The 26,547-nt window shown below is 38.2% G+C and overlaps 1 protein-coding gene across 9 annotated transcripts in view; it reads right to left on the bottom strand.

The window, feature by feature from the left end:
- The window catches only part of LOC135690402 (cytoplasmic polyadenylation element-binding protein 1-B), a 56,319-nt gene that overhangs the window by 10,029 nt on the left and 19,743 nt on the right, over nucleotides 1-26,547 (bottom strand). For 3 of the 9 annotated variants that reach the window (XM_065207952.2, XM_065207955.2, XM_065207960.2), the window contains exons 3-5: nucleotides 2,711-2,862; nucleotides 1,324-1,582; nucleotides 691-807 (exon numbers count right to left, since the gene is read on the bottom strand). In XM_065207952.2, coding sequence (XP_065064024.1) covers nucleotides 691-807; nucleotides 1,324-1,582; nucleotides 2,711-2,862 — 528 coding nt within the window. Of the gene's footprint in view, nucleotides 1-690; nucleotides 808-1,323; nucleotides 1,583-2,710; nucleotides 2,863-5,288; nucleotides 5,861-6,107; nucleotides 7,133-10,711; nucleotides 11,264-19,023; nucleotides 19,636-24,666; nucleotides 24,922-26,547 lie in introns of those variants that run through there. The other 6 variants (XM_065207957.2, XM_065207956.2, XM_065207958.2 and 3 more) reach the window with 6 other exon arrangements.

The raw sequence follows: 26,547 nt of genomic DNA, 5'->3' as shown, positions 1-26,547 counted from the left end.
GTACTGACCAAGGTCGTTGATAACGATCAAGGTGATGATTATGGTTGATGATCATGACAATGATCATCGATCGATCGAAGATGTTATTGATCTTTTCTGATGATATTGATTACATTGAAGTGAAAGCTAAGAATGCTGGGTGATAACACTGATGATCGTTTATGACAATGATGATGAGGGAGAGCAAAGAAAATAATCCCTTATAGAGTTGGTAAGGGTGACGTTGCAAACAACTATGTTTAGAATATTTGCTCTTGCTATGTATAACATAGAATAAAACCATGCAATACTCCTTAACATGTAAAGTCAATTAGATGTGTCCAAATCGGGCGAGATATGGCCAATAGAAGATTTGAAGTTTGCTAACGGATTACTGTTATTCTGGCCTGGCTAATAAAGTTATGAACTGAGACCAAATTACAGAGGTTTGATGGGGCAAGAGCATGTGCTCATGTGGCCATATCTCAGCCAATTCGTAATACTTTTAATTGATTTTGCAGATTCAGAGGTATTTCATGATGCTCTTTCAGGTTATGGGAAAAAAATTCAAAAATTCTAAAAATAGATCTTTGTGACCTAATCACTTAAGAACTATATTATGATGTTGACACAGGTCATTACCCTTGATGCGAAAAGAGGGACATTCGATACACAGAAGGTGTTATAGTAAATCGGCTTTTAATGTCTTACCCTCTGTGATATCCCACGGAACTCCACCAAGAAAGACTTTTGCAGAGTAAGTAGGATTCTTGTAAGCACGTGGCGGAAGCTGGCCACTCCAGGTAAGAGAAGGCTCTGTTGATGCTGCTGGAGGAGCGAAAAGTATTATATTGCATTGCATAGCACTATATTGTAATATATCGTAATATATTGTATTACATTGTATAAAATGTATTGCATTGTTTTCTTGCAATATAGCTGCTGCGGCTATTGCATTTAAGATTCGCACTGTGCTTCGGTCTTGTTTTCAAGGTGCATAGATGTTAAATTGGGTCAATGGTTCTTCACAAGGCTCTTGTATAGAAGCAAACTTTTACGAAGGACTTTTTCATTGAGTGCATACGTCATATTCATTTTGAGGAGACTCTTTCACCTTCATAGAACCCAACTCTCGGAGTGCCAAAATACGGTCCAAGAAACATTGCCACAAAACCCCTGCAACTTTTCCATAAAAACGAGTCCATAAAAAAATGGTGTCTTCAGTGTTTTGGCTAAACGTCTGACCCTTGATATTATTCCAAGGATGCTTGAAACCCCCGAGAAATGAACGGCTTTATTAGCTAAAAAAGCATTCATGGAAACCAAGAAGGGGGTTACAATTACCTGCTTCCATTCTCATTGCTGATTTCTTGTCCCTGTCCATTTTGCTGTGCTGAGGAGCACAAAGCTGTCCAGTGGGGCTCCATTTCGGATCTTGTAGCAAACTGGCAACCATGTCTGATGGAGGGGTGACAGGTGAGGCTCGCATGCTGCTGCGGCTACTTGACACTGAGGAGGAGTACGAGTCACTTGCAGCATATCCTGCACTGGGAGGCGGTGTTATTGGGTTGAAGTGGTTGTATGCCTGTAGGCCCATATCGAACTAATGGGAAAAACAGCAGATGTTAAGGTAATCAACATTAATGAAAATAAGTAAATAGATCCAATTCATTCTGATAGACAGGGTTGCCAGATGCTTGGAATGGTTGGTGGCCAAATATTTTACGCGTGACGGCCAAATTCGGCCAGCCAAACAAAATATACAAAAAAGCTACGTTTTGCTGATTCTGTGGAGTAATAGTGTAATCAAAAATTGGCTTTGTTTGTTACAAAAGCTCCAACTTGCTTTCAATTTCAGTTTTCTGTTATCTTTTACTTTCTTTCTTGCTTCGTTATTTGCAATTTTGAGATGGTTTTACCAAAATTTTGAATATTTTCTGTGCAAGAAATTGTCATTTTCTTTGTATTTTTGTGGCTTTCAACATGCCGCCAAAATTCGGCCAACTTTCGCTTTTTCGGCCAAACCAATTTTCGACGGCCAACAGCTTTGAAAAACGTCCAGAATGGAGAATTTGGCCGTCAAAACGGCCGAATGGCAACCTTGCTGGTAGAGTACTATGACTCCCCGATTAAACCCCGCTCTTTAAAATTACTATAAGTGGAGTCGCCTATACAAACCCTTAAGGGGCGTGGGCTTACTCCAGGGGGGCTTCTTCGAAGATCGGGGCGTATTTAGCAGAAAACAGAAATATTATCAGGGTAAATTTTGATGTTGCCTCGGGGGTTATTCGAGAGGGGAACTTACTGTAAATCCTCGAAGTGTCCCCCCTCGAAAAAGCCCTCCCCTCGAAAAAACCCTCCCCTCGAATAAGCCTCCACTCTAAAACTACAAACTTCCAATAAGCCCCCCCTCTCGAGTAAGTCCCCATTGCTATCGTATATTCTCGAATTGGACCCCTCAATTTGACGGTTTTTGCCATCTGAGGTTGCCTATGGCGTTTTATTGAATTACCATGACAAACTCGTACTTTTGGTAGTAATTATTTAAATGCTCATAAAGCTTAAATTTGAGGCTGGCTAGGGGGTTATTAGAGAGGGGGACATATTTGAAAGTGAGGAATTATTCGTGGACTTACAGTAAACATTTACAGCGAACATAATATCATAACGAAAACAAAAGAAAAGAAAAGCAGTAGCTGTAATATAATAATAATAATCATGAACATCCTACCTGGAACACTGTATCACTGAATGGCGCCGGCTTTGGGCTGGGCGTTCGTGAGCTGGGGGGCGTGTGTTGCAGATGTGACGGAGGCATCTGGCGGCAATTTCCGAGACGGTGCGAATCCTGCAGAATTAATCCTGCATCAATTCCACTGTGGCCTAGAACAGGGAAATGAAAAAGACTTCAGTAACGAAAGTACATGAAAATCGGTTTTGTATATCAGTTTCGAATCTGATCTCATTGTTCGAGATTTACTTTTTGAATCAAATTTTCCTGTTCTATAGATCTACTTTCTAACCATTCTAATCCTTGTTATGATTGACATCACGGAGAAATTACAGGCGATTGCTAACAAGGACCGTTTAAGGCATAAGCAAACATATCTATGAACATCAAGATGCGAAAACTTTGGTAAGGGTTCCCTTTCCAGCCCTCTCCAGCCCCTTTTCTATATCCAGCCCCTTTTCTCTCTCCAGCCCCTTTTCTCTCTCCAGCCCCTTTTCTCTCTCCAGCCCCTTTCTCTCTCCAGTCCCTTTCTCTCTCCAGCCCCTTTTCTCTCTCCAGCCCCTTTTCTCTCTCCAGCCCCTTTTCTCTCTCCAGCACCCTTTCCATCTCCAGCCCCCTCTCTCTCCAGCCCCTTTTTCTCTCTAACCAACCTTAAGGAAGGCCTAAAGCACAGGCTAACTCGGTAATTGTAGAGAGCCTTGTCAATCTCTTTTATCTAGCTCGTTCGTGAAAATTCCTCTCCATTTCACGTTTGTCGTGAGAAAGTTGTTAAAAGCGATCAAAGTATGTTTCTTCCAGTTGTCGTCTTAAGTTTCATCGTTTCCCAAATAATTTTGTGGTTCTGGGTGTGTCTCAGGTAACGCCCCTGTAGTGGTTATCCGTGTTAATCTGGCGTGGAAACGAGAAAATTATATATTGAATGCCATGGCAACATGACCACTGATCGGAACACTGGGCGTGTGAATTAAGAATACTGACTTTACTCTCACGGATCTCATTGCTATTAGCAAAACAAAGATGACATCATCGTTCTACGGGCGGCTGAGCTGACTACAGTAACAACAACAACACCATTTTGGTGGTATCAAATGTTTTAAGAAGAAGTTAGGGGGAAGTGGTTTTAGTCAGGGTGACTTGAGGCTCTTCAAGTCGGGGAAGGGAAGGGGGGGGGGGGACTCATTTCAAGTTTGTCAACAATGACGTAAATTAATAACAATGACGTCAATAATGCAAGTATTGTTGGACTGTCTCCAAAAGAGATGGTTGCCAGGAACGTAGCTGGGGTAGCAACAGCTCTTTGCTAAAATTTTGATTTTCATGGTATAAAAACTGAGCTTGATGCAAAAAAGAAATAATAATAATAATTATAATGATAATAATAATGATAATAATAATGGAAACATTTCATTTTCAATTCAACTTAAACTACAATTACAAATCTCACTATTACAAGGTAATTTGCAATTGGCTAGCCTGTGTTTACAAAAAAAACTATTACAATCGTAGTAATAATAATAATGATAATAATAATAATAACGAAATATTTTTATTTTATATTCTTCTACCTACAACAGTAACCTCACTTTACAGGTAGTTACTACCGGCTCGCCTGGTGACAATTCAACTAATTTGCTGTCTAAACGTATAAATAAAATCATAGGAGTTCATAGTATCTTAAGAAGGAGAGCAGTTAAGGGTTTGTCAAAGTCTTGTTGCGCGCACAGAATATACAAACAACAAGACGTCTGTATGTTACAGCTACATTTGTCTCCATTCCAATCATCCCGGGAACTGGGGGGACGTGTACACTCCCGCAGGAGCGAAGCCAAAAAATTTTGGAGGGTAAAGGAGTGCTTTTGCCGACAAAAAGGTTGTCTCTCGTTCTTCAAGGGTGTGGTCAAAATACAAATACTCTTACATGCTGCTTTTATGCGTTACTGTTTCAAAGTTCATAATTTGAAAGTTCAGGTACTACAGAAATGTTTATATGTTTCAATTGTTGCAAAAATATTAAAGGGCGAGTACAAAAATTGTTTCTTTTGCCCGGAAAAATCCTTAATGTGCCAATGGACAAAATGTTGGGGGGGGGGGTGTCGTACCCCCCTTTGGCGATGCCCCGTGCACCCCCTCAGCTGCGTTATTGCATCGATTCGTTGGTTCCAGCATTTATTGCTTGCTTACTTCGTGTTACATCACAGAGATCAAACAGTTAACCGAGTTTTTCTGTACAATCGCATCCGTGAGATTTCGTTGGGATCTTGCTATGAAAGAGGAACGTTTTTGTCAAATGCGTACGAGGTTTTCAGGTAGCGATGCTACTCGCTCAGAAAGACCCCTCCCCTGTATTGACTTTCGTTTATTTCATCATCGCTGTCCAAATTTACTGGCCTAAATTGAATACAGTCATGCTAGAGCATTTTCTGTACTCAACAGCTATCTAGCCTGTTCCCAAATGCGATCATGGGAATTCCAAGCAAAACAATTACAATTAAAGACTCCCATGCAATCACACCATTAATATAATATTCAGAGAATCTTTTCATTTCAAAACAACATAGTTTAAATAATGAAAACTTACAGAGAACTGTAGTCGCCATGGCCTGAAACGGTTCGCTCCTATCGGGCCTATTATTTTTCAAGATTCCGTTGGAGGAAATGGCCAAAAAAAGGAAGCCATTAAACTTAATGACTCATTTCGACCTGCCATTTCACAAAGACGTTCTCACATTAGGATAGCAACACCCACATAATTGCAAAACCAGATCGTTTAATAAAATAACGCTATAATATTAGACCATGAATCTTACAGGGCAGGAAGCTTCATGGGGATGACAGCTTAAAAGGGAATGACCCCAAGTGTTGACCAGGAAGGTTTATCGGATTTTTTTAAATTAACGCCAGAAATTCGATCATTGCCTCAAAGGAAAGGGGCAAAGTTCCACCGTTTTGCAAAAGAAATGAGCTCTCATCCAAAATCATTTGGTAAAAATTTTGAACTTCGTAAATTTTATCCCTGTCCTACCACATTTCAACTTGTACTGGAGTTGAGTCCCTGCAAACGCGATCATAATCGTCAACAAAAAAATTTGTCCAAGTGTAATTCGGAAATACTTCAATTTTGGAAGGTGGGGTTCTAGACATGTGGGTAAAGTTCAGACAGTCTTCTACCCCCCCCCCCCCGATTCCCCTCTTTCCCCCGAGTTTTAATTTCCTTTTCATCCCTGCATAATCATCTTTATTTGTAATACGTCAACTGCTCTCTCATTTTGACACTGCACTAAATTTCCCCACAGACTTGATCTAATCTGCAACCTTTGCAGTTTGAAAACATAACAGGCTTAAAAACCAGAGAAAAATTAAACGAGATAAATTAAACCTAGAAAGTTTCATCTCTTACCAATGATAAACCAAGTTAAGCTGCTCTTTAACTGTGATTTTCGAAGTGGTGCTTCTGGAGTGGTTTGAAATTGCCTTAGGTTTATATATTGCCCTGTTGTTTGAACTTAGGCCTGTTTTTAACCTCTGCAATGTGATGCAACCATGCCACTGCAAATACTTAGAATCGCCCAGACAAATGAAATTCTTGGCGTGTGGGAAACGATTGAACAATAAATTTGCGTCAATGCCATGGATACAATAAGTACGAGTACCGTATTTTGATATCAGGGAAAACAAGTTACGGCTGTTTGAGTGTGATAATAGGGGTGAATGGGGGGGGGGGGTTCCCAAATAAGCTACCCGCTTGGTATGTATTGTCACTTTTACGGGGAACTGGCCCTGGGTTCCCGTAACACCGAAATAATTCTCGAGGGTTTTGAGGTATGTAGTATCGGCTTAGACCCTTGCTTGTGTCCACAAGCTCAACGATGGTATGCCTGACCCAGAGAGAACGACGTAGAAGCGAAAAATTTCACAGTAGTTTAGATATCTAGTGAAACATCTACACCAACCAACTAAAAACTCTCTACTACATTTCAGCCCTGGCTTTTGGGATCGTTCGCAAAGAATATTCTAGATGGTTTAAGAAAATGTTCAGGATTTCTAAACATTGCGTAATTCGCAAGAATAAATATTACAACGGTTCTAGTCGAAGCATTACAAATGTTCTGAGAAGCAAATGTTTTAGAATTCCCGACATTTTAGCCGATTCACGATGACTCGTAATTTTGCAAAGAGAATACCACCACGTGACGTCATAAAAATCTCTTATTAGAATCCTTTACCATAAAACCGGAAAGAAACCGTGCAATTTTCACTGAATTTGCAAAACAAGTCATGCAAACTGAACGAGGTATAATACCATTAGAGTTTTTATATTGGATTACTGTTGTTCTGGCTTGGTTCATAGATTTACAACCAGGAAGAAAAGAGGTTGTGCAAATCCTTTCCCATTCCAAGGGGGATAACCCTTTGCAGGGACGCGGGAAAAGCTGCAGAGCAGGGGGCGAAGCACCAATGAAAAAAGGACAAAAAACAAAAGCAAACTAAAGAAAATTGCTTAACTTTGTGGGGGCAAGGGGGCAGCCACGAGGGAGGGGTCACGTCGAGAGTAAAAACTAGGAGACTGTTTGACGAGGATCGTTTCTCAGTGCCCAATTACATAACTTCGGAAGATACAATTCCAAACAAAATTGTCTGAGCAAAATGCAATTTTCTACTTTACGTTGCCCCTGTAAATTCAAATTCTTCTTCCCCCCGAAAAAATGTTGGATTGGTAATGCATTCTTTCGTGCTTCAAAAATATGTGTTCAACATTGAATGAGGGGGGAGGGGGGAGCGAGAATGAGTTATTTCAAAGCTCTCGGAGGGGCAAATCACTCCAAGAAAATCTCGTACACCTTTTGTGAAAATCCTATTATCTGAAAATCCCCAGAAATCCTTTTGTTTTAGGGAAAATCTCATACGCTATTTGCAAGAGTGAATTGCCCCTCGAAGGTCTCAACCATTTTTACCAACCAAACCAAAATAAATTTTTCCTGGGAATATCTCAACCATTTTTCTGGAATTGTAGGTACTAGATGATAACAAATGTAGATGTTTACACAAAGAGCAGAGAATTGCTAATGTGCCCCACGGGGGTAGTACTGACTGCACCATAAGGAGGTAATTAAGATGCCTATAGTGTATTTCATTGTCTAAACACACACGTCCGGAAAATGCATAGAAACAAATGAATTACATTCACCGGAATAAAACTGTCAGGGTATTATTGATAACACAGAACCGGAAACCGTTAAAATTCAAATATACTGCATGTCTGCAAGAATCGTTCAAAAACGCGTGCAGTGTTGTCGGAACGAATACGTATTGGGGAGGAGGGGGGGGGCTGCCAACTGTATTCTTTCCACCCGGTACACTATTATGTACAATCACTGCCAAAAGTCTTGGAACACTGACGTAGGTTTTCAAAGGCAAATTCAGCCATCCCCCTCTCCCCCTAGGAACAATGTTGATTTACTATAGAAAAAAGAGAGGGGTTATGGAGTGCGCTTTTTCTTGTGGATTGTTTGATATTTTTCTATACTTTCAACATTGTTTTGGGGGGAAAGGGGGGCGGAAGTGGTAGTATTCAAGAAAACAAAAGAAAAGTGTTAGGTGTTCCGAGTAATTTTGGCAGTGATTGTATGCACAAAAGAATTTAGCACAGTTTAGCAATTATCATGCGGGACTCCAGCCCCCAGACCCCCGCTTCCAACAGCCCTTGCTTCCGGTGATGAAGTCACAAAATCGTTTTTAGATTTTTTTTTTCGGACCACATAACCTGAGAGAGCGCTAAAGGCCGTCTCTATATAAACTGGCTATAAGAAACGAGTACTGGACAGTCGGAAAGAATTAAGAAACTTCAGTCTCGAAGCAAAAAAATTAAGAAACTATGAAATCGTGATGAAACTGTGAACAAAGAAAATCTTGTAAAATCCAACAACATGATTGCCCTGATGGCCTAGAACTTAAGACACAAGGGATAAAAATATACTTCCCACATCTAAATGCAGCATCGGTACGGAAGCGAATCTCTTGACGTGATAAAAAAGGTCACGAACATTTCATAAAATCATTCATGACATCATAATTAAGAAACTCTTAAGAAACAATGAGTATTGAAATTTCCAGAACATTAAGAAACTGGAGTACTCAACATCGACCTTTGTTTCTTATAAAGAAATGAGTGTATGCGTAAAATCAGTTGCATGTTTTCGCAGACGTAGCTGAGAAATGGCCTATTTTGCACTGGCTCTTTCCCCATCAAACCCCTGGAATATCGTCTCTGTTCATAACTTTAATGACGAAACCAAAATAACAGAGATTCGAAAGCAAACTTCAAATCTTTCATTGGCCACATCCAAATATCAACATATTTTAAACTGGTTTTTCAGTGTTTAATGTGTTTCACGGTGTTTTTAAATAGGCTGCGGTCAAAGTCGACATTTTTAAAATTTGAGATTGTCATCACATCACACTTCAGAGTTCTATTTTCGGATTTCTTTCGCTTTTTATATATAAACCATGCACTCCCGATTTTAAACAAATCAATGAAAAAGTTAAACATACACTTGAAATAAACCCTTTTCCATTAAATAATCATTATTTGCCAGCCTGACCATTATTTGCCAGCCTCGTATTTATAGTTTATGTTCCCATGGCAACTTGCCTGATGTTCGATTTTGTATCAACATAAATGCAACACTATCTGCGATGGTAAGGAAATTCCCTTATGATCTAACTCAAATTCATTCAAATTTGAAAACAGGGTCATAAACCCCTTGAAGTAGGGGGCAGTCAACCCCGAACGTCTTGCAAAGAACAGTGTAAGACCTCAACCCTTCAAAGCAACATTGATCTGGCTGAAAAAAGGCCATTATTAATTTAGTTTTATTGAATCGTGAAAAGTTTCTTTTATGCAAACATGGAAAGAACACAAATAGACAAAAGCCCTTTACATGTTAGAGAGGATTCCAAGGGTTACCAGGGTGATCCCCTTTTGGAGTGAGGAAGCCTCTGTGGGCTTCTCAGAAACAGAACGGTTTCAATTTGCGAAAATCGTGCCAAAATCAATCCGGACGCGTATTCACACCGAAGAAGCACATAAGAAGCTGAAAAGTTCGGACGCCGACCAAAGGTTGCAGTTTCCGGTTTATTCAAAACGAAGGTCCAAGGTCGTCAGCCCCCTTTCCTCATCCGATTCCCGACTACCTTGCCCCCAGTAAATTCCCCCGCCTATGTAAAGGGAAGGAAAAAGGGAATCGACACCTTTTTAAACCAACCCCACTTGTTGTTGTATTTTGAAAATGTTCGTTTCTCCCTTGGATCTTCCAAGAGAAGAGGGCAGGGGCGCCGCGACAAGAGCAGTGGGCATGTACCCCCAAAAGCACAATACTTGTTGAAAATTTCAAAAATTCGGCCATAAAACCATAGGAATCTAGACATGGTTACTTTTTGGCATCAAGAGAGCGGACTCGGCCACTTTATTTCCTCAGATCTACAATGCCTGTCAAAAGTACTTGGAACACCCAGCAATTTGCGTTGCATTTGATATCTTTCATTCCTTTCATGAAAAAAATTTGCTACTTCCGCCCCTTCGCCCTAGAATAATGTTGATGATTTAGAAAAATATCATTAAAGATACGCAAAAGAAAGTGCTTCCTAAAATCCAAACCCGTTTCTTAATAAACCAACATTGTTCTGTAGAGGAGAGGGGGATGATTGATTTTGACCCCGGAAATTGACGTCAGTGTTCCAAGACTTTTGGCAGATATTGTGTAGAACCATGGGAGAAACTGCAAACCTTACTAAGCGAAGCTAAGAATCTGCAAAAACTATTTAGCAAATCTTACAAGTTGTTGAAAACGTTTTTTATAAGAAAGAGAGTTACATAACGCAATGGTGAAGTCATTTTGCTTTGGGGACAGTCAAAACTTTACAATAACAAAAGTAAACTTTGAACGAATTCCAAAGTTATTATTTTTAGCACAATCAAAAAAAAGAGAGAAAGTTAACTCATACCTTTGAGACCAAAATAATCACCAATAAAGAGCGGGTTTCTCATATCCCTTGAAACAAATTTCCAAATTTAGCAATTTCTTCTTCGAAAGCACAGTTCGACAGTGTTTCGATTCAAGCTATGTATTGACCTTTCATCGCATTTGATGTTCAGCCAGCCCACATGACCGAAGTCTCATGAACAACGAGCGTGTGACAATCACAACATGACGAAAAAGCTATCTATACCCTATCCACGAGCATCAAATTACGCAAGGTGCCCGAACACAGGAAAAAACATTCGACATGCCTGGATCGACCCGGGTTCACGACTGGAATCAGTCTGGACAAGATACTGAATGCTGAAAAGCTTCAAAGGAAATGCCCAGGGACACCGGAACGACCAAGGGGCATTTTCTACTGATTTTGTACTAACTGCCTTTTTATTTCAATCTTCTGTAGGCATCTTGAAAATTTGCCAACTTTGGAATAAGGATTTATAATGGAATATGGAATTGAGGAATATGGAATAAAGCACTATAATTGGAACTTCATATGAATCTCTCTGATTATTACAATTTTCCGGTTTCAAGGGCACTTGAATGAAAAAGTCACTCTGGCCCCTCTTGCTGTCAAACAGGTGCGGTTGACAACCCCCCCCCCCCGCGTCCCCCTTCTTAGGCGTCCCTGGAGATGCAAGAATCAAATTTTATTTCACTGAGGCCCGTCTGGACTAAAAAGGCCGACTCAACTTTCACAAAAACAAGATAATTCTTGCCAAGGTCGATAACAATATTGAAATAAGACCCATGCCAAGTTACTCTAACTTTTAGCTCCGCTACGCCTATGATCCAAACAGGGACGGATTCCAGGGGGGTGTAAGGGGTGAGACACCCCCTAATATTTGTGTGTCCTTTGGTAAATATTTTTTGTGGTCAGCATGATGCAAAAATTTTCATGAAACAAATGATGCAAAAACGTAATCTGTTTATCTCTTTATCTTCAAATTAAAAGCTTAGTTGTCAAAATGAGTGTTTCCATCATTTTCCAGTCTCACCTTAAGGGTGGGGCACTAAAACCCAATCACCCCCCCCCCCCAATCATTGCCGCTGCAATCGGTCCCCAGGTAGGATTCCTTTTGAGTGAAAGGAGCTCGTGAACAATAATGTGCTCGTAAAATAAGTATTTTCAAAACTTAAAATCCCTTACGATGATAACAAAGACGATACGAGCCTAATGTAAAACGATTTCCAGGGAGGCATTTTGGTGTCCAGTCGATAGCAGTTACCCTGAATCTCACTTAAACATATTTAAAAAGCTGGCAACCATGGATTGAAAGAGCGTAATTGCTAATTTTAGAAAATTGATTGCATCATATTACAATTGCAATGTCATTACATAGGGAAAAATATTGCTGCTTGAAAGTGAAATACTAAAAATATTTTCAAATTCGAAAAGATGAGTCAGTTTTATTCGTGAGCCTTCTCAACACAAGACAGATTAGAACGGGTTGCTAACAACACCATAGCAACATGTCAACATGGCAACATATAGATGGCAGATTTCAAAATGGCAGCGCAAAGACAGGAATCCCCTTGGACTGAGTCACGAACACGTATCCAAGGAGGAGCCCTTGATAATATGCTCTAAATTACATGCAATGACAAGCAGAGGAATTTGCTCAATGTGCAAATTTTTCTTTAGGTTCCGCATCAAATTTCATCATTTTGACATAACACATTAACACAAAAATGTTTTGCTGTAGCACTGTGCAGTAGCGGCGCCCCGGGAGGGGGGGGCACGTCCCCTCATTTTCTTGGCAGGATCAGTTCTATATTTCGTCTGAATCCGATAAGAAAATGTTGGGGGAGGGGTAATATTTTGGCAACGTACTTTTTGTGATGTAATCCTATGATTTTCAAACTGCCTTTACACAGCCAAAAGTGAGTCATGGGCGTTCAATACAGGTAAAAATTGCGTTCCTTGTTAGTAAAGGGCGTTTTCTGGTGCTAATGGGGGCGCGGTCCAAAATCTTTTGTTTTTTCGTCGTCATAACAAATCGCTCACTTTCGTTTGCCCGAGAAAAACAACGTTAGGACGAAAACCAATACATACCACATATTACACCACACATTTCTTTTTTTGTTTCATTCAGAAAATGAAAAACATGTCGACGTTAGAAAGCAAAAAGACACAGTCAGTTATTTATTCATCGACACGGAAATTAATACTACTAAACTTAATAAAGTAATAACAATAATGGATATTCAAAATGATATCTGAAAATTGGCTTCCGTGAAACCACGACACAGCCTACCTTGTGTGGAAAAGTAATAATCCATTTGAGAACATTATGTCGAACAAAAGGGGTTAAAATCTAAACACAATCGGCCTTTCATTATACGATATAGAAAATTATTTGTTAATTTTCATTATCGGTAAACTAACTTCCATTCAAAGCATACAAATAAACCTGTTTGGAATCGAAGAAAAGTTTGAGAAAGCGGAAAAAGTTGGTAAATATACTTAAAGTTGGATTGGTGCTTTCGGTGAATCAGAATATTTTGAAAACTCAAACGCTGGAAAATCTGTTGGAACTTGAAATTGCCGACTAGAGATCGGATACGTAATTTGTTGGAGGGGGAGAGGTTATGCACGCACCGTTTGCCGCCCGGGACAAAGCTCGTTAGACCGACGGAGCCCCCCCCCCCCTAGATCGCAAAAGCTTCTCGATTTTGAAACATAATTTTTCAAAGGAGTGTCACAGCACCCACGCCCTGCATTGATTCTAAAACCAGAGCCTTGCGGACAATATCACGTGACAATTGTGCTGTGATGGCATCAGCGTCTGTAAATATGTTTTTTTGCATTACGTAATCATTATTTCAAGGTTCTTCTAAGGGTATTTAAAGGGTTGTTTCATAATTTAGGTTTAGTCTTGTCAACTTTTGACGTACTGCTGGAAGCTCTGTCGCTAGTTTTGTTGTGTCTGTTGAAGCCGTGCTGTTATTTGTCGAACTTGTTGTTTTTTCAGTCGTTAGTTGAATTATTGCCGTAAAAAAATTTTATCCACCGTTGCCGTATTTTTGAGCCTTTCTGCCTACAACGAACTTACGCTGGAAAAACCCCCCTTTAAGCGCTTTTGCAGGAGTCTGGGACACAGGCTAGTTGTGACATCAAAGATAACGGGGAAAACTACCATAAAAGGTTTCCAATTTGCCTAGAGCCCCCCCCCCCACCCCAAATCAAAAAATTGCTTCGGCATTCCTGTTTATATATAAAAATTAACAATATTTTTATAGATTTATAACTATGAAATATCGCCAGATTGTTTCTTGCAGTCTTCCCGCCAAAATTATCACTCAAAAATAAAAATGGTAGCTTATAAAATAAATGCAACGAAGCTTTTCAAAGGTTGTTCCGCATAGCCGCCATATTGGATTTGGGGGAGGCAATACGTACGTGTGGGCAATTTAGAAACTCAACAAGCTGAATTGGGGACCTTGTAATAAACCCCATTTTATCATTGAAATTCTCCAGCTCTAACATCTCACTGAAAGCTCTAACGTCCTTATCTCATTCACAATTCATTCATTAATTCATATAATTTGCTCTTCTTCTTTAAACCCATTAAACATATCATCACTAATTTTAATACTATTACAAAATACAAAACATATTTGGGCCTCTATCGACAACCCATTCATCTTTCAGCTTTCTTTAAATCCACTTAACTTGTCCTTATCCTTTTATATGAACTCCAACATTCAACAAGTACAAAAATCTTTCCAAAACAGATACTTCATTTCCTAAGGCGTGCCAATTTCGTCATTACATGAAAAACTAAATCAATCACTCTTGTCTTTAATTCGATTCAAGACACAAATAATCAAACAAAAAGAACCAAAGACCAGGCCACCTGGCGCACAAAGAAAAGATTCTGTAACAAGGTTGAATAGAAACAGATTCTCTTCGCAAGAACAGAAACTGTCCGTCATTAAATTCAATAAAAAAACTAATAAAGCTACTCCCTGACATTAAGTATTCATTTTTCTGCCATACCGGACCCCTATTTACCCCCCCATCTAACCTGCTATCCCCCTGTGAAAAAGCCTTTGTTCTGATAAGACGGACCCCCTATCCAACATCCTTTGTTGATTCCTGATAAAAATGGGTGTATTGACAATCGCTCATAATCTCAAACTCTAAAAATCATCCTTCACTAAGATATACTTCTTAGCCGAAAACATTCTTTAAAAAAAATAGAATTTTTCCGAAAAATTTCTCATAACGGACACGAGAAGAAGTCAATCGATATATTGCCAAAATCTTAGAAGATTTTTGAAATTAAGAAACTTTTCACTTAAACGATTTAAATTATTAATCAATAATAACTCAAAAATCTGTATAGCATGGAATTAAAAATCTTTATTAAACCTACCACCCCTGTGAAACAGCAATAAGTAATGGGTTTAGGGAGGTACACCGGGGGTACGTTGTAGGTCAGTCGAAGGCAAGGATCTAATGTTGATAAAATCAAATTGAAAACCTTGATCGAAAATGGGCTGGAAAGTTTGGATTTCGACACGGATTAGTAAATACTTGATCCAAATTTTCTGTCTGAAGAGATCATTTTAATATTAATTGAAAAGGCTAATGTCTGTCTTGAATAAACTCGAATTTTTAATGAACAAATTCCCAAGGTCAAATCCATTACTTTATCTTTTCGTCTCCAAATATATCGAACGGTCTACTGTCTAGAAATGAAAATTCTACTTCGCCTCCTCTCCGCATCGAGGTCACTGTGCTTGCACAGTTCATTACGTTCTGATGTGAGATATCTTCCGGTCACACGATCCAATCCGCTATGAAGAGGCGCTACGAAGAGACCCCTCCAATTTTAATTTCTTTTCACAATGTAGATATACAGTTTACCGCTGCATGTGACTTGGAATATTCTTGTTTTTTAGGAAACTGTCCTTCAAACAAAGTTCTGATATAACTAATTGCCAATTTAGCAATAATTCAAGCAAGACAATATGTTCCGCTAGTAAACAGTTTTGAGTAATGGCAGCGCGTATTTTATCGAGAAACACTGAGTACGTTGCTGATTGGAAACGCATTAATGGTCTATTGTTCAGTTCAACCAATAGAAATTTAAATAGCCATCGCAATTGATCGGATCGTATATCGAGCATATTTTCCCGGCATATCAAAATAGCGAAAAGCTAAAATGTCTTCTCGATTATACACGCAGGGGAGAAACTTTTTGAACACTGAGTGGCCGGCTGGAAAGACAAACAAGGAAGACATTGGTAAACGGATTTTTTTATAAGAAACTAAGGTCCGGTGCTGGTAGGCAGTTTCTTAGATTTTCTGGCCATTTTGCTGTCAAAAGTTTCTTACATAATTCTTAAATTTCATAGGTAATAAATTTTCTAAACGTGCTTCCAAGATAAAGTTAATAGTTTACTCGCATTCAGAGATTAACTTACAAAGTGATCAAGGAATTTTGTTTTCCTGGAATTTCTAACTCTGTAGTGATCTGTAAACAGTTAAGCTCATTGAACTTCATCAATGTCAAGTTGAAGTCAAAACAAACTTTAAATGGAAACTTCTTGAGTGGGAAATTTACTGAGAATCAATGCAAATTGCATGTCAAGTGTTGTGTTGCAATATACAGTGACGTTAAATGTCAAAACTTTCTTGAATGTCCACTCGGAAAATTAAAACTGCGAATTAAAAAAGTTTCTTAGCTTTTTTCAATTTTGGTAGGGTTGTTTCTTAACTTTCGAAAAATTGAGCCTACTGTTTCTTATAACCTGTTTCTTATAAAAAAAATGCTTGTGGTGTCCCTTCATTGAAGGACAAGAGGTAAATCAGCAGGAAGAATTCTTCAAGAATAGGCCAGGTATAGGAGGAGAAATGAAAGATGATGTTAACAGAGCTCAAAAACTAAGATATAATTCTTAAACAGAACAGAACAATCTGGTACAAGGTTTGGCGAATGGACGCCATATGCTAACGATACCAGACAGGAGATCATCAACATACAAAGCGGAATGAACCCATTGACGACAATTGGAGCCAAATTATGTGTGAAATGTAAATTCATTTCAATGCGGCGCCAGTTACTGTTTGATAAAAATATTATAGCGTTAAAAATATCTGACAACCTTCCTTTATATGCTTTCTCTATTCAAACTATTGGTCCTTTTTACCATGCTCATTGGAACTTCTATCATACGAACACTTCTTTAAGTAGTAAAGAACCCGGCTTAGAATAGAGCAGATTTAGGAAGGGCAAACTTTCAATTGGCCTAGAGCAAGGTGCTATCAAAGAGCTTGTAAAGATGCCAAAAGGAGTTTCTTTCTCAGTTAAAGCCACGACAAGCATGTCTGTAAAGGCAAAGGAAATATTCATCTACTGTTTCTGCTTCAGTCTGTTTTAACCTTTGCTCCTCGCAACTTTTAGCCATTCACCTTGCTTGCTAACCTTATTGGAGACGTCCTATTTGATCATTTAACAGCCTGCAAAAACTACTTGGAACACAGAGAAACGGGCGTTGGATTGCTATTTTCCATTTTTCCCCTAATAATTATAACATCCAGCCATTTTTATTAAGAGCAATCTTAATAATTTGTACAAAAACAAAAAATATCATAAAATGCACAGGATCAAACGTACTTCCTGAGTTTTAATGCCTTTTTGTAGCAAACCAACATAGTTCAAAGTGGAGTGGGGCTGTCTGAATTTGCCTTTGAAAACTGGTGTTTATGTTTCAAAACTTTTGGCAGGGATTTTCACCCCTGTGGTGTAGTGGATAACAATTTGTCCCTCACCACAGAGGGAAATACGTACCGGTTCGAGCACATTGCTCGGCATCAAAATAGAAAGTATATGAAAATTGAAGTCAGTTTAGGGAACAGGAAGAACTAGGTACCTGAAGAAGTAATCAAAGAAGGAGGGACTAATTCTGATCAACAAACTCTGACTGTTCGTATCCACGCAACCTAGACTTTTTGCGAAACGTATTTCAGACTCGATAAGAAATTTTACACAAAGATAACAAAAGACTGAAACCATTGCCCAGAGCAGATAACGACAAAGCGAGTTAGAAGTGTGCTTCGGCAGGAAGATTTGTCTTCGAAAATTGCAAGTTTTATATCATTAAGAATTATTCAGAACTTATATCCTTAGTAAAAATCCGTAACAAAATTATCTACTTAGTAAAAATCAACATCATACATTTGTCTGTCAATTTAATTGGAAAATCTCAAATTGATTTTACAAATATTGAAAATTTCCATTCTCAAGTCTTTGAAATTTAAAATCTTGAAAAAGTTTTCTTTCCATCTTATTCGACTCAAAACTCCAATTTTATGTCGTTGTTGAATTAAGTCTCAAAAGCCGATTTTTTCGTGTAATTTGAAAGTTTAATATAAAAAATTTGCACGTTAATTGAATGCAAAATCTATGGTTTTCTTTCATATCATATTGCTAAAAATATGAACTTAAAATTAAACTTAACTTCGTCCAACTTTAACTTCATTAAACTTAACCATAAAGGCGAATAACTTCATCGCACGATCGTTTGATAAATCTCTGAGAAACTCGAAATTATGTGTTCCAAATTTTGGTTTACGAGAACGTTAGGCAAAAAACAAAACAATCTGATTCTTATTCATCCCCGTAAATTTGAAATTTGAAAAATAAACTTTTCACATATTGAATGAAAATTGAAAAGAAACAAATAAAGTAATTCATTACTTGCGATGTAAAAATTCTAAAAATCGATTCAAGCAGAATTAAACCAACAAATTCAATTCTTCATAAATAAAAATATAAAGAAATTATAACAAATTATTTCCCTCTGTTATGATTGAAGCAGAAAAAACCTCTCAAAATCAAGCGATGACATTACAATGCGTTACAGTGCTTCACAAAATTTCAAAATTATTTCCCTCTGTAATCATTGAAGCAGAGAAACCTTTCAAAATCAAGCGAAGACATTACAACGCGTTACAGTGCTTCACATAATTTCAAAATTATTTCCCTCGGTTATAATTGAAGCAGAGAAACCTTTCAAAATCAAGCGAAGACATTACAATGCGTTACAATGGCTTCACAAAATTTCAAAATTACTTCCCTCTGTTATGATTGAAGCAGAGAAACCTTTCAATATCAAGCGAAGATATTACATCCTGTTACAATGGCTTCACAAAATTTCAAAATCATTTTCCTCTGTTATGATTGAAGCAGAGAAAACTCTGAAAATCAAGCGAAGACATTACAATGCGTTACAATGGTTTCAAAAAATTAAAAAGTCATTTACCTCTATTGTGAGTGAAGCAGAGAAACCTCTCAAAATCAAGCGAAGACATGACAACTGCTTTACAATGGTTTCGCATACAAACAGAAGCCTTTGCCTTTGAATGTTTTCGCAAAAAACAACTCTGGTCTGTCCAGCACACGCAAAGACTAGTTCAGACAAGATTTCAGACAAACCATCAAACGTTAATATTCAGAGGAAATATATCACTAGTGCAACACAAAAGAATATTTTATTATAAATATATATTTTTGGGTAAATAAGATGATAAGAAATCGTAACAAGTGTAATTTACATCTGGTATCGCTTTAATTTCCACGGTGTTATCAGGCTATCGGCCGTGAAAATCTCATTTATTTCCTTAAATACATCAACATATGCCGCCTTTATTCCCATTTAAAACTGAGGTCATTTCATTTTCCCATGAGCAGATCTAGCCGCTGCGTCGCTTACAAAACCGCTGCGAAACTGCCTAAGCCGCTGCACCGCTACTTAAACTTCTGCGTGGCGGATGAAACCACTGCGTAGCTGACGAAGCCATAGAGTTCTAAAGTGATGACGTCACAAAAATCTATTTTTAGAATTTTTTAGTTTGGATCCCATAACCTGAAAGAGCATCATTAAATACCTCTAAATGTGCAAAATCAGTCAAGTGTATTACGAAATGGCAGAGATATAGCCACATGTGTATTGGCTCTTGTCCCATCAAATCTCTGTATTTTGGTCTCTGTTCATAACTTTATGAACAGAGCCAAAATAACAGTGATTCTTTAGCAAACTTCAAATCTTTCATTAGCCATATCTCAACCGATTTTTGACATATTTGGCCAATTTTGCGTATTTGAAAGTATTTCATTGTGATTTTTTACGCTATGTGGTTAAAATTCAAAGATTCTAAAAATAGGTTTTTGATGACGTCACACTTTAGAACTCTATTGCTTGGCGGATGAAACCACTGTGAAGACTGCATGCAGATTTTACTATCCATTGCAAACTCTCCTTCACAACAGATAGAAACATCTGCACGCAGGCTAACCACTGTGTGGCTGCGTGGCAGATGAAACCAGTGCGGGGCTGACGAAGCCATTGTCGGGACGATGAATCCACTGCAAGGCCCTTAACCAACAACTATAGAATTTTCCACATAAAAAGAGTACACATACATATAGGGGAAGAGCAGTGGGGGAGGGGGCTGGGGCAGAAGCTCAGCTTAGTAGTTTAAGGTAAAAAGTAACACATTCCTGTCTTTATTAGTTCTATCCGTTAAAAAACTCGCAGAGAGCCCCCTACGCTCGATATCACACCACTACAACCCTGGTGAATGTGACAAAATTTTAAATATGAAAGTTATGAACTCAATTAAAAATATGGCAGTAGACAGAAACCTGCGAGTACTATTACTTGGCCTTCGTAACTGCCTGTGGTTTTAGCTAATATTCATAAAAAATTTCCTCACAACTCTACAAGTAAATAACCTTTGAAATCAGAAACAACCTTTGATTGTCTCCACTTCTTCATTCACAACGCAGTCAAAGCAGAGAGCAACCAAGACCAAATTAATGTCAAAACACAAAAATTCACCTTCGTTTTATCGTACTCAAATCGAAACCACTCTAACCTATTTTCATAAAAAGCATTTATTCAAAACAATTCAAAAAATTTCATTTCAAACCCACCAAGCAGAAATGACGTCATTGAAATCGTGCAAGACAACATAAGCAGACCCCTGATAGGCACGCGGTGAGATAAGTGAATGTAATTCCAAACAATTTTACCTTTTTTGGGCTGAACATCGAAATAGAACATTCGATTATCAACTGTAGTTAGGCGTGTCAAAAAAGAGTCCAAACAGATGGAGGAATCGTCTTTGAAATGTCAAACTGACAAATTGATTTACGTACATCACTGGATTTTGTTCATTTCAGGATGTTTCACATTAGTTGAAGCTCTAGTTTGAAGCAATTACAGACAAGCAAAGCAGTAACTACTCTAACAGGACCAATCACATCGTGTATAGTAATCACTATCGGTGGGGGGAAGGAGGGGAATGGGGAGGGGGAGGGGAATGGTTAGGGGAATGGGAAAGAGGAGGGGAATGGGGAGGAGGAGGGGAATGGGAAAGGGGAGAAGGAGGGAGAGGGAAATGGGGACGAGGAGGGGAATGGGGACGAGGAGGGGAATGAGGAGGGGGAGGAGGAGGGGAATGGGGAGGAGGAGGAGGATGGGGAGGGTAATGGGGGGCAGGGTCAGAATGATAATTTCATACTCTCTTATGAAATAAATTTGTCTCAAAAACAAAAAGTTGCTTTGCTGTTTTTGGTTACTTCATCTGCGAATCCTCAAACCTGTCGGCAAAAGAGGATGGCTTGAACACTTTTCGTCAATATCAAATTATTTGCAATAGTTTGTTAGAGGTCAAAATTCTAAGTTTCCTGCCTACCTCATGCTGATGACTGATTTCTAAAACAATCTCCTAACCTCAAAGTTGGCCAAAAGATATGAAAAATCAAGAAAAAGCTGAGACAGAGCTACTGTAAAATGTAATTTTGAAAAAATTTTCATCTCAAAAAGAGGAGTTTTTTGCAATCTGTTGGTGTTTTTCGGTGAATTTTCAAACTTGCTGGCAAATAGGTTTCATTAATTTGTTTGTGAATGAGACCTAAACACCTCACCTCCCTAGAGCGCAATAGCTAGCAATTGCCTTGCTTATGCTTACATCTTGATATTTCAAGAACAAATTAAGAACAAACCAGCCACTGGTTTTCGAAATAATTATAAACAGCTACCCGGAACTTCAATTTACCGATTCTTATAAAAAGAGCGTACTATAGACCGGGCCCACTCAACGAATTTGAAGATGGGGGGGGGGGGCTATGGCTAGCAAAAGTAGGGGGCCAAGGCTTCTCTCCCCTTTACTGCAGCTTTAAAACTACTTGATTTGCAAAGTTTAACAACAAAGAAATAATCGTGGGCCATGATAGATGCTTGTTCTTATAAAAAGATTGTACTATTAATAATGTCTAGGACTTGCACATAAAAGATTTGCACAAATTTTCAGTAGCACCTTTATAAGCTGATAAGATATCAAAAATATATTTTTTTCCTTCTAATTTTACGCTGTTTTATCATTGAGGCAAATTGTGCCCCTATATTCTTAGAGAAATAGATAAAAAGTAGAAGCTGGTGTTTTGGCAACACAATTTATCTTCGCGTTGTTTACAATTAAATGAAACAAATGGCCGATACAGCCACAAATAAGAGGGGAAATCAAATATTTAAAACTTCCTCTGCATTCGTCTTTCAATTTAAGAAAACAAACTTGAGGTTTGAAGAAAATAAAAGCTCCTTTGAGATCTTTTGTCTCAGAAAAAAATTGAACAAAGATTCTCACGACGTTAAAAAGAAAACTTCATCACGCAAACACAGCAGAAACAGTAGAGTATCCAAGGGGGCGGAGGGGAGTCGCTCTTCCCCTCAAATATGATCTTTAGCCTCCCCCAAAATATGAATTCTAGCTCCCTAAAATGCATCGTGAGAGCAGCTTTTTCAAAATTATATAGGGGAGGTCCCCTGAACTTCTTAACGAAAAATAAACCCCAACCTCCACCCATGACGACCTGCGCCTTCCGGGCTGGCTGGGAGACTAAATTCACTGCCCCCCTCCTCAAGGCTATTTGCTGGATACGCGACTGAGTAGGAAAAGAAATATTCTGGCAGAGTGGGTACTCACATACTTAAACAGAATATAGTCTATAAGAATATGAAGGCCGCATATAGCTGAAATATTAGAACAAGTTAAGACTTGAATATTTATTTATCTTAGTTTTCTCACAAGGCACAACTGTCACTTTCACGTCATTTATCTACGCGTGTTTAGAAACACACGCAAACTCTTCAATGTTACTCAGGAACTTGATCATTTAATTTAATACAACATTTAGTGTTTTGTTCTTTTATTGATTTTTTTATTTTATTTTTAATGATAAAGCAACATCTCAAAATAGATTTGAATTTTTTATCAATTATTATCTTTATTAATTATTTCTTAAAGCGAAAATACACCTTGTGTTGGAGAAGAATAATTTGAGAATAACCCTAACCACAAAATAAATTTAAGGATATTGAGGCTAGGCAAAAAATTAATAATTTTTTTAAAAATAAGTGTAGAGAAAAAGCCAAAATGTCGATGAATTTCTAGCCTGGCTATGAATTTTAACTTCTTCTTAGATTTTACCAAGATAGAGTCTTGTTATTCTTATAAATAACTTATTGCTATAAAAAATGTTTCAATTACCTAGAAAATAGAATATAGACTTTTAAGTGTCAGTCTCTTAAAATTCATACTTTGGTAATTGTTGAAACGATTTACTAATAAAAATAGATTAATTTATGTTTCCTGGATGAGATAAAAATTCAAGATGTTTCAAAAAGGCCCCATTCTATTGCAGCAGCTACGCACTTTGTATAAGAACAAAGTTAATAAAAATATTGAGGCTCAACATCATTGAAATTTCAGAATTATTTAAAATAATGCTAGGCTCGAGCTTTTCCTGGAACTAAAGTTTTTGTTTATTTGAGTTTCTTTGGACAGCAAAACAAATGAGACTTTAAAGGCAATCTGTCTCGCTGTAGATTGGTTAACGAGAACAATGGCTGGAACAATAGCCTTAACACAATTCCAGCGCTCCGCCATAATTTTATAATGCGGTAAAATAAAGGGGGGCTGGAAACAATAAAAAATCCCTTTGTTCTTATAATCAATCAACGTCGTGACAGATTGCCTTTAACGCTATATGTGGGAGCTACTAAAACTATAAAGCGAATTGGTTACACCTAGTGCAACTTAAGAATAATTTAAGAATAATCTTGGGCTCAAAATTGAAAAATTAAGATTAACGAGGCTCGGCAAAAAAAAGGTTTTCTTACAAAATTGTTTTGTTTGATTCAATATGGGAAAGTTCTAGAAGTTTCGCTTGAAAAATCGAGAGGTTTTACGTCCTGATTCAATATCTTGGCTCTACATCCCCCTGAGTACTCAAGTCTCGAAAAACGATTTGAATCTGTTTTGACCATGATCGTCAGCTAATAAATCCGGATAAGTAAATTGCGACAATAGCGTCCTGGTCCGGTTACACGGATTGATCGGATTATCGATGACCATCTGAACTTTAGATCTCCTTTAAATAGTGTCATGAGTTAGTCTAAAACCTGAACCTACTCCGGTTCCTAAAATACATCGTGTTGAGCTATAAAAACAGCAATCAAATTGTATGTAAATCTTCAAAGATGGTATTCTAACCGGTTGAAAATGATCCGGGAAAGTTACAGAAATTTATTTGACCGTGGGAAAGTTACATAAAACATAAAAATAACATCAACTAAATGAAACTCTTTCTATTTCACGCTTCGAAGGATTTTAAGAATGGGCATCCCTTTTACTCAAAAAAATCTGCTTCCTTACTTGCCTGGAATGAGCATGAATGGGGCTGAGTTACCATTTTACCCCACCAAATTAAGAATTTACGCACAAACTTACCAAAATATGAGGGGGTGTCACGATAGCTCGTCCAACACCGTGTGATCTTGGCCTATCGTTATAGAATATACCCGTTAAATTCATTAATAGAGAACAGAAAATCCTCATACCGCAAAAATGATCCAGAAATTTCGCTTTCAGATCTAAAGCGTGGTATTTCTCGTGCACCAACATCCAAGCCAGAGAAGAGGTACTCAATTGCTATCGCCAAAATAGCTGCGTTGTCTAATTTGCGTGTTATGGTTTTCAATCATGATTGCGGAAAAGGGAAGTAAATACACACGCGGAAGAAACCATGAAAGCAAGGATGATAAAGAAATATTTAAGGTCTGAAAGAATTTCAAGGTGTTTCATTAGAGATGTCAGGAAACTTCAAGTATCTCGCCATAAATAGAAGTAGAAGCCGTGCGGTGGAATGGGCTTGGGGAGGGCGGCTAGAAGAATATAAAACCGTTTTAGCTCTCTTTATTATTTAAAACGACCAAAATGATAGGTTTTTCATGCAAAATATCTGGATGTTTTTAAATATTAATTATGAATAACAACCGTAGACGATTTTGAAAATCGCACTGTTAGGCTTTCTGTGAATGTAATGTTTGTTAATGAATTATGGAATGCCTAACCCATATTTGGACTGCAATTATCCTATAGGAAAAAGGTTGTTTCTGATTGGCTTACTTTTAACCAATCAGTGTTAATAATTTTTCCAAGTTTCATTGTTATTGGAAAATAAGATAATAGCTCTAAGTAGCTTAGTGTTTTCGCAGAGAGGGATGATAGCAAGGTGCAATCGGAGAGATGGGGGGAGAGAAGGGGGGAGGGGTGAGCTGCAAGTAGGATAAAAATAAGTACAGTGGTGGGCAAGCCAGCCACGTAGCTGCAGGGGGCCCCCAAGTGAAATGACAAGAACTTGCCCCTTCTGGCTACAGTTTTTTCGAATGATATTTTTAAAATTTGGCATAATCATAATTCGGTTAGCTTGATTTAGTCCAGATATATTTGTTTGTTATATATCTGTTTTCTTTGTTCAAAGCCTTCCCCCCCCCTTGGGTATGGTTCTTGCTCGAGTTTCCCCATCCTAGCCGACATCTACAGCTACGTGGTTGAGGCAAGCTGCAAGAGGGAAGAATATTTTGCTTTTTGCTGACCGAGAAACAAAGCAGCTGAAGAAAACTCGAGATATTACCGAGTTATATAAAAGCAAAACAGATTGTTATGAGCGTTAACGTCACAAAACAGAGGTTGTCCTTTGTGGCGTAGACCAAACAGCCGACGTATTAATTCTACGACGCACGCATGTAGATCGCAAAAACTCTGGGATATCCGGATTTATCCCATCCCACACGAGCCACAAAAAGAAATACTACTAAACTTTTCCGAAATAAGGAAATAGGAAGTTTAAAGAGACTTAGCTGATTCACAAGTTGTAAGAAGCAAACAAAAATGTACTACGAATTGGCGATCAGCAACTCTCAAAGGTTTATCGCCCATTTTCATCCAAAACTTTGCTAAAACAACAGATGTAAAGCTAGGCCTAGCTTTCATCATGGACAAATTTGATGAACTCAAAAAACAACTACGTAATTTCCTTCTGTTTCATCATCAGGCACTATCTTCTATCAGGAGGTTGGCTACCATGACCGTCCAACTATCCCAAAATCTGAGTTTTGGTTTGTTGTCATGATAAAACCTGTTTGCTGCAGGGTAAAGGGGTCCAGATATACAAAGCTGAACACAACCACAGACTTTATTACAGGCCTCGTTCAGAACAGCGGGTTTTATTAGGAGGGTGGCCTCGCTTGATGGGAGATGGGAGCTCACCATTACACAAGTCGAATTTATAGGGCCTAGATTTCGTCATAACCGACGTTCAGTCAAAGCCATCACTAAATTCAAGAACACAGCAAGAATTCATTTTCTGTTGTTTTCTCCGATTGATTATACGAAGTCAATTCAATTTTTTTAATAATATTTACTGTAATTCCAGGACC

The sequence above is a fragment of the Rhopilema esculentum genome, chromosome 1 (genome assembly GCF_057945365.1).
Source record: "Rhopilema esculentum isolate cy_ngs chromosome 1, ASM5794536v1, whole genome shotgun sequence".
Classification (NCBI taxonomy): Eukaryota; Metazoa; Cnidaria; class Scyphozoa; order Rhizostomeae; family Rhizostomatidae; genus Rhopilema; species Rhopilema esculentum.
Note: the sequence above shows the minus strand (reverse complement) of the source record. Positions and strands in the feature narration are given on the sequence as shown.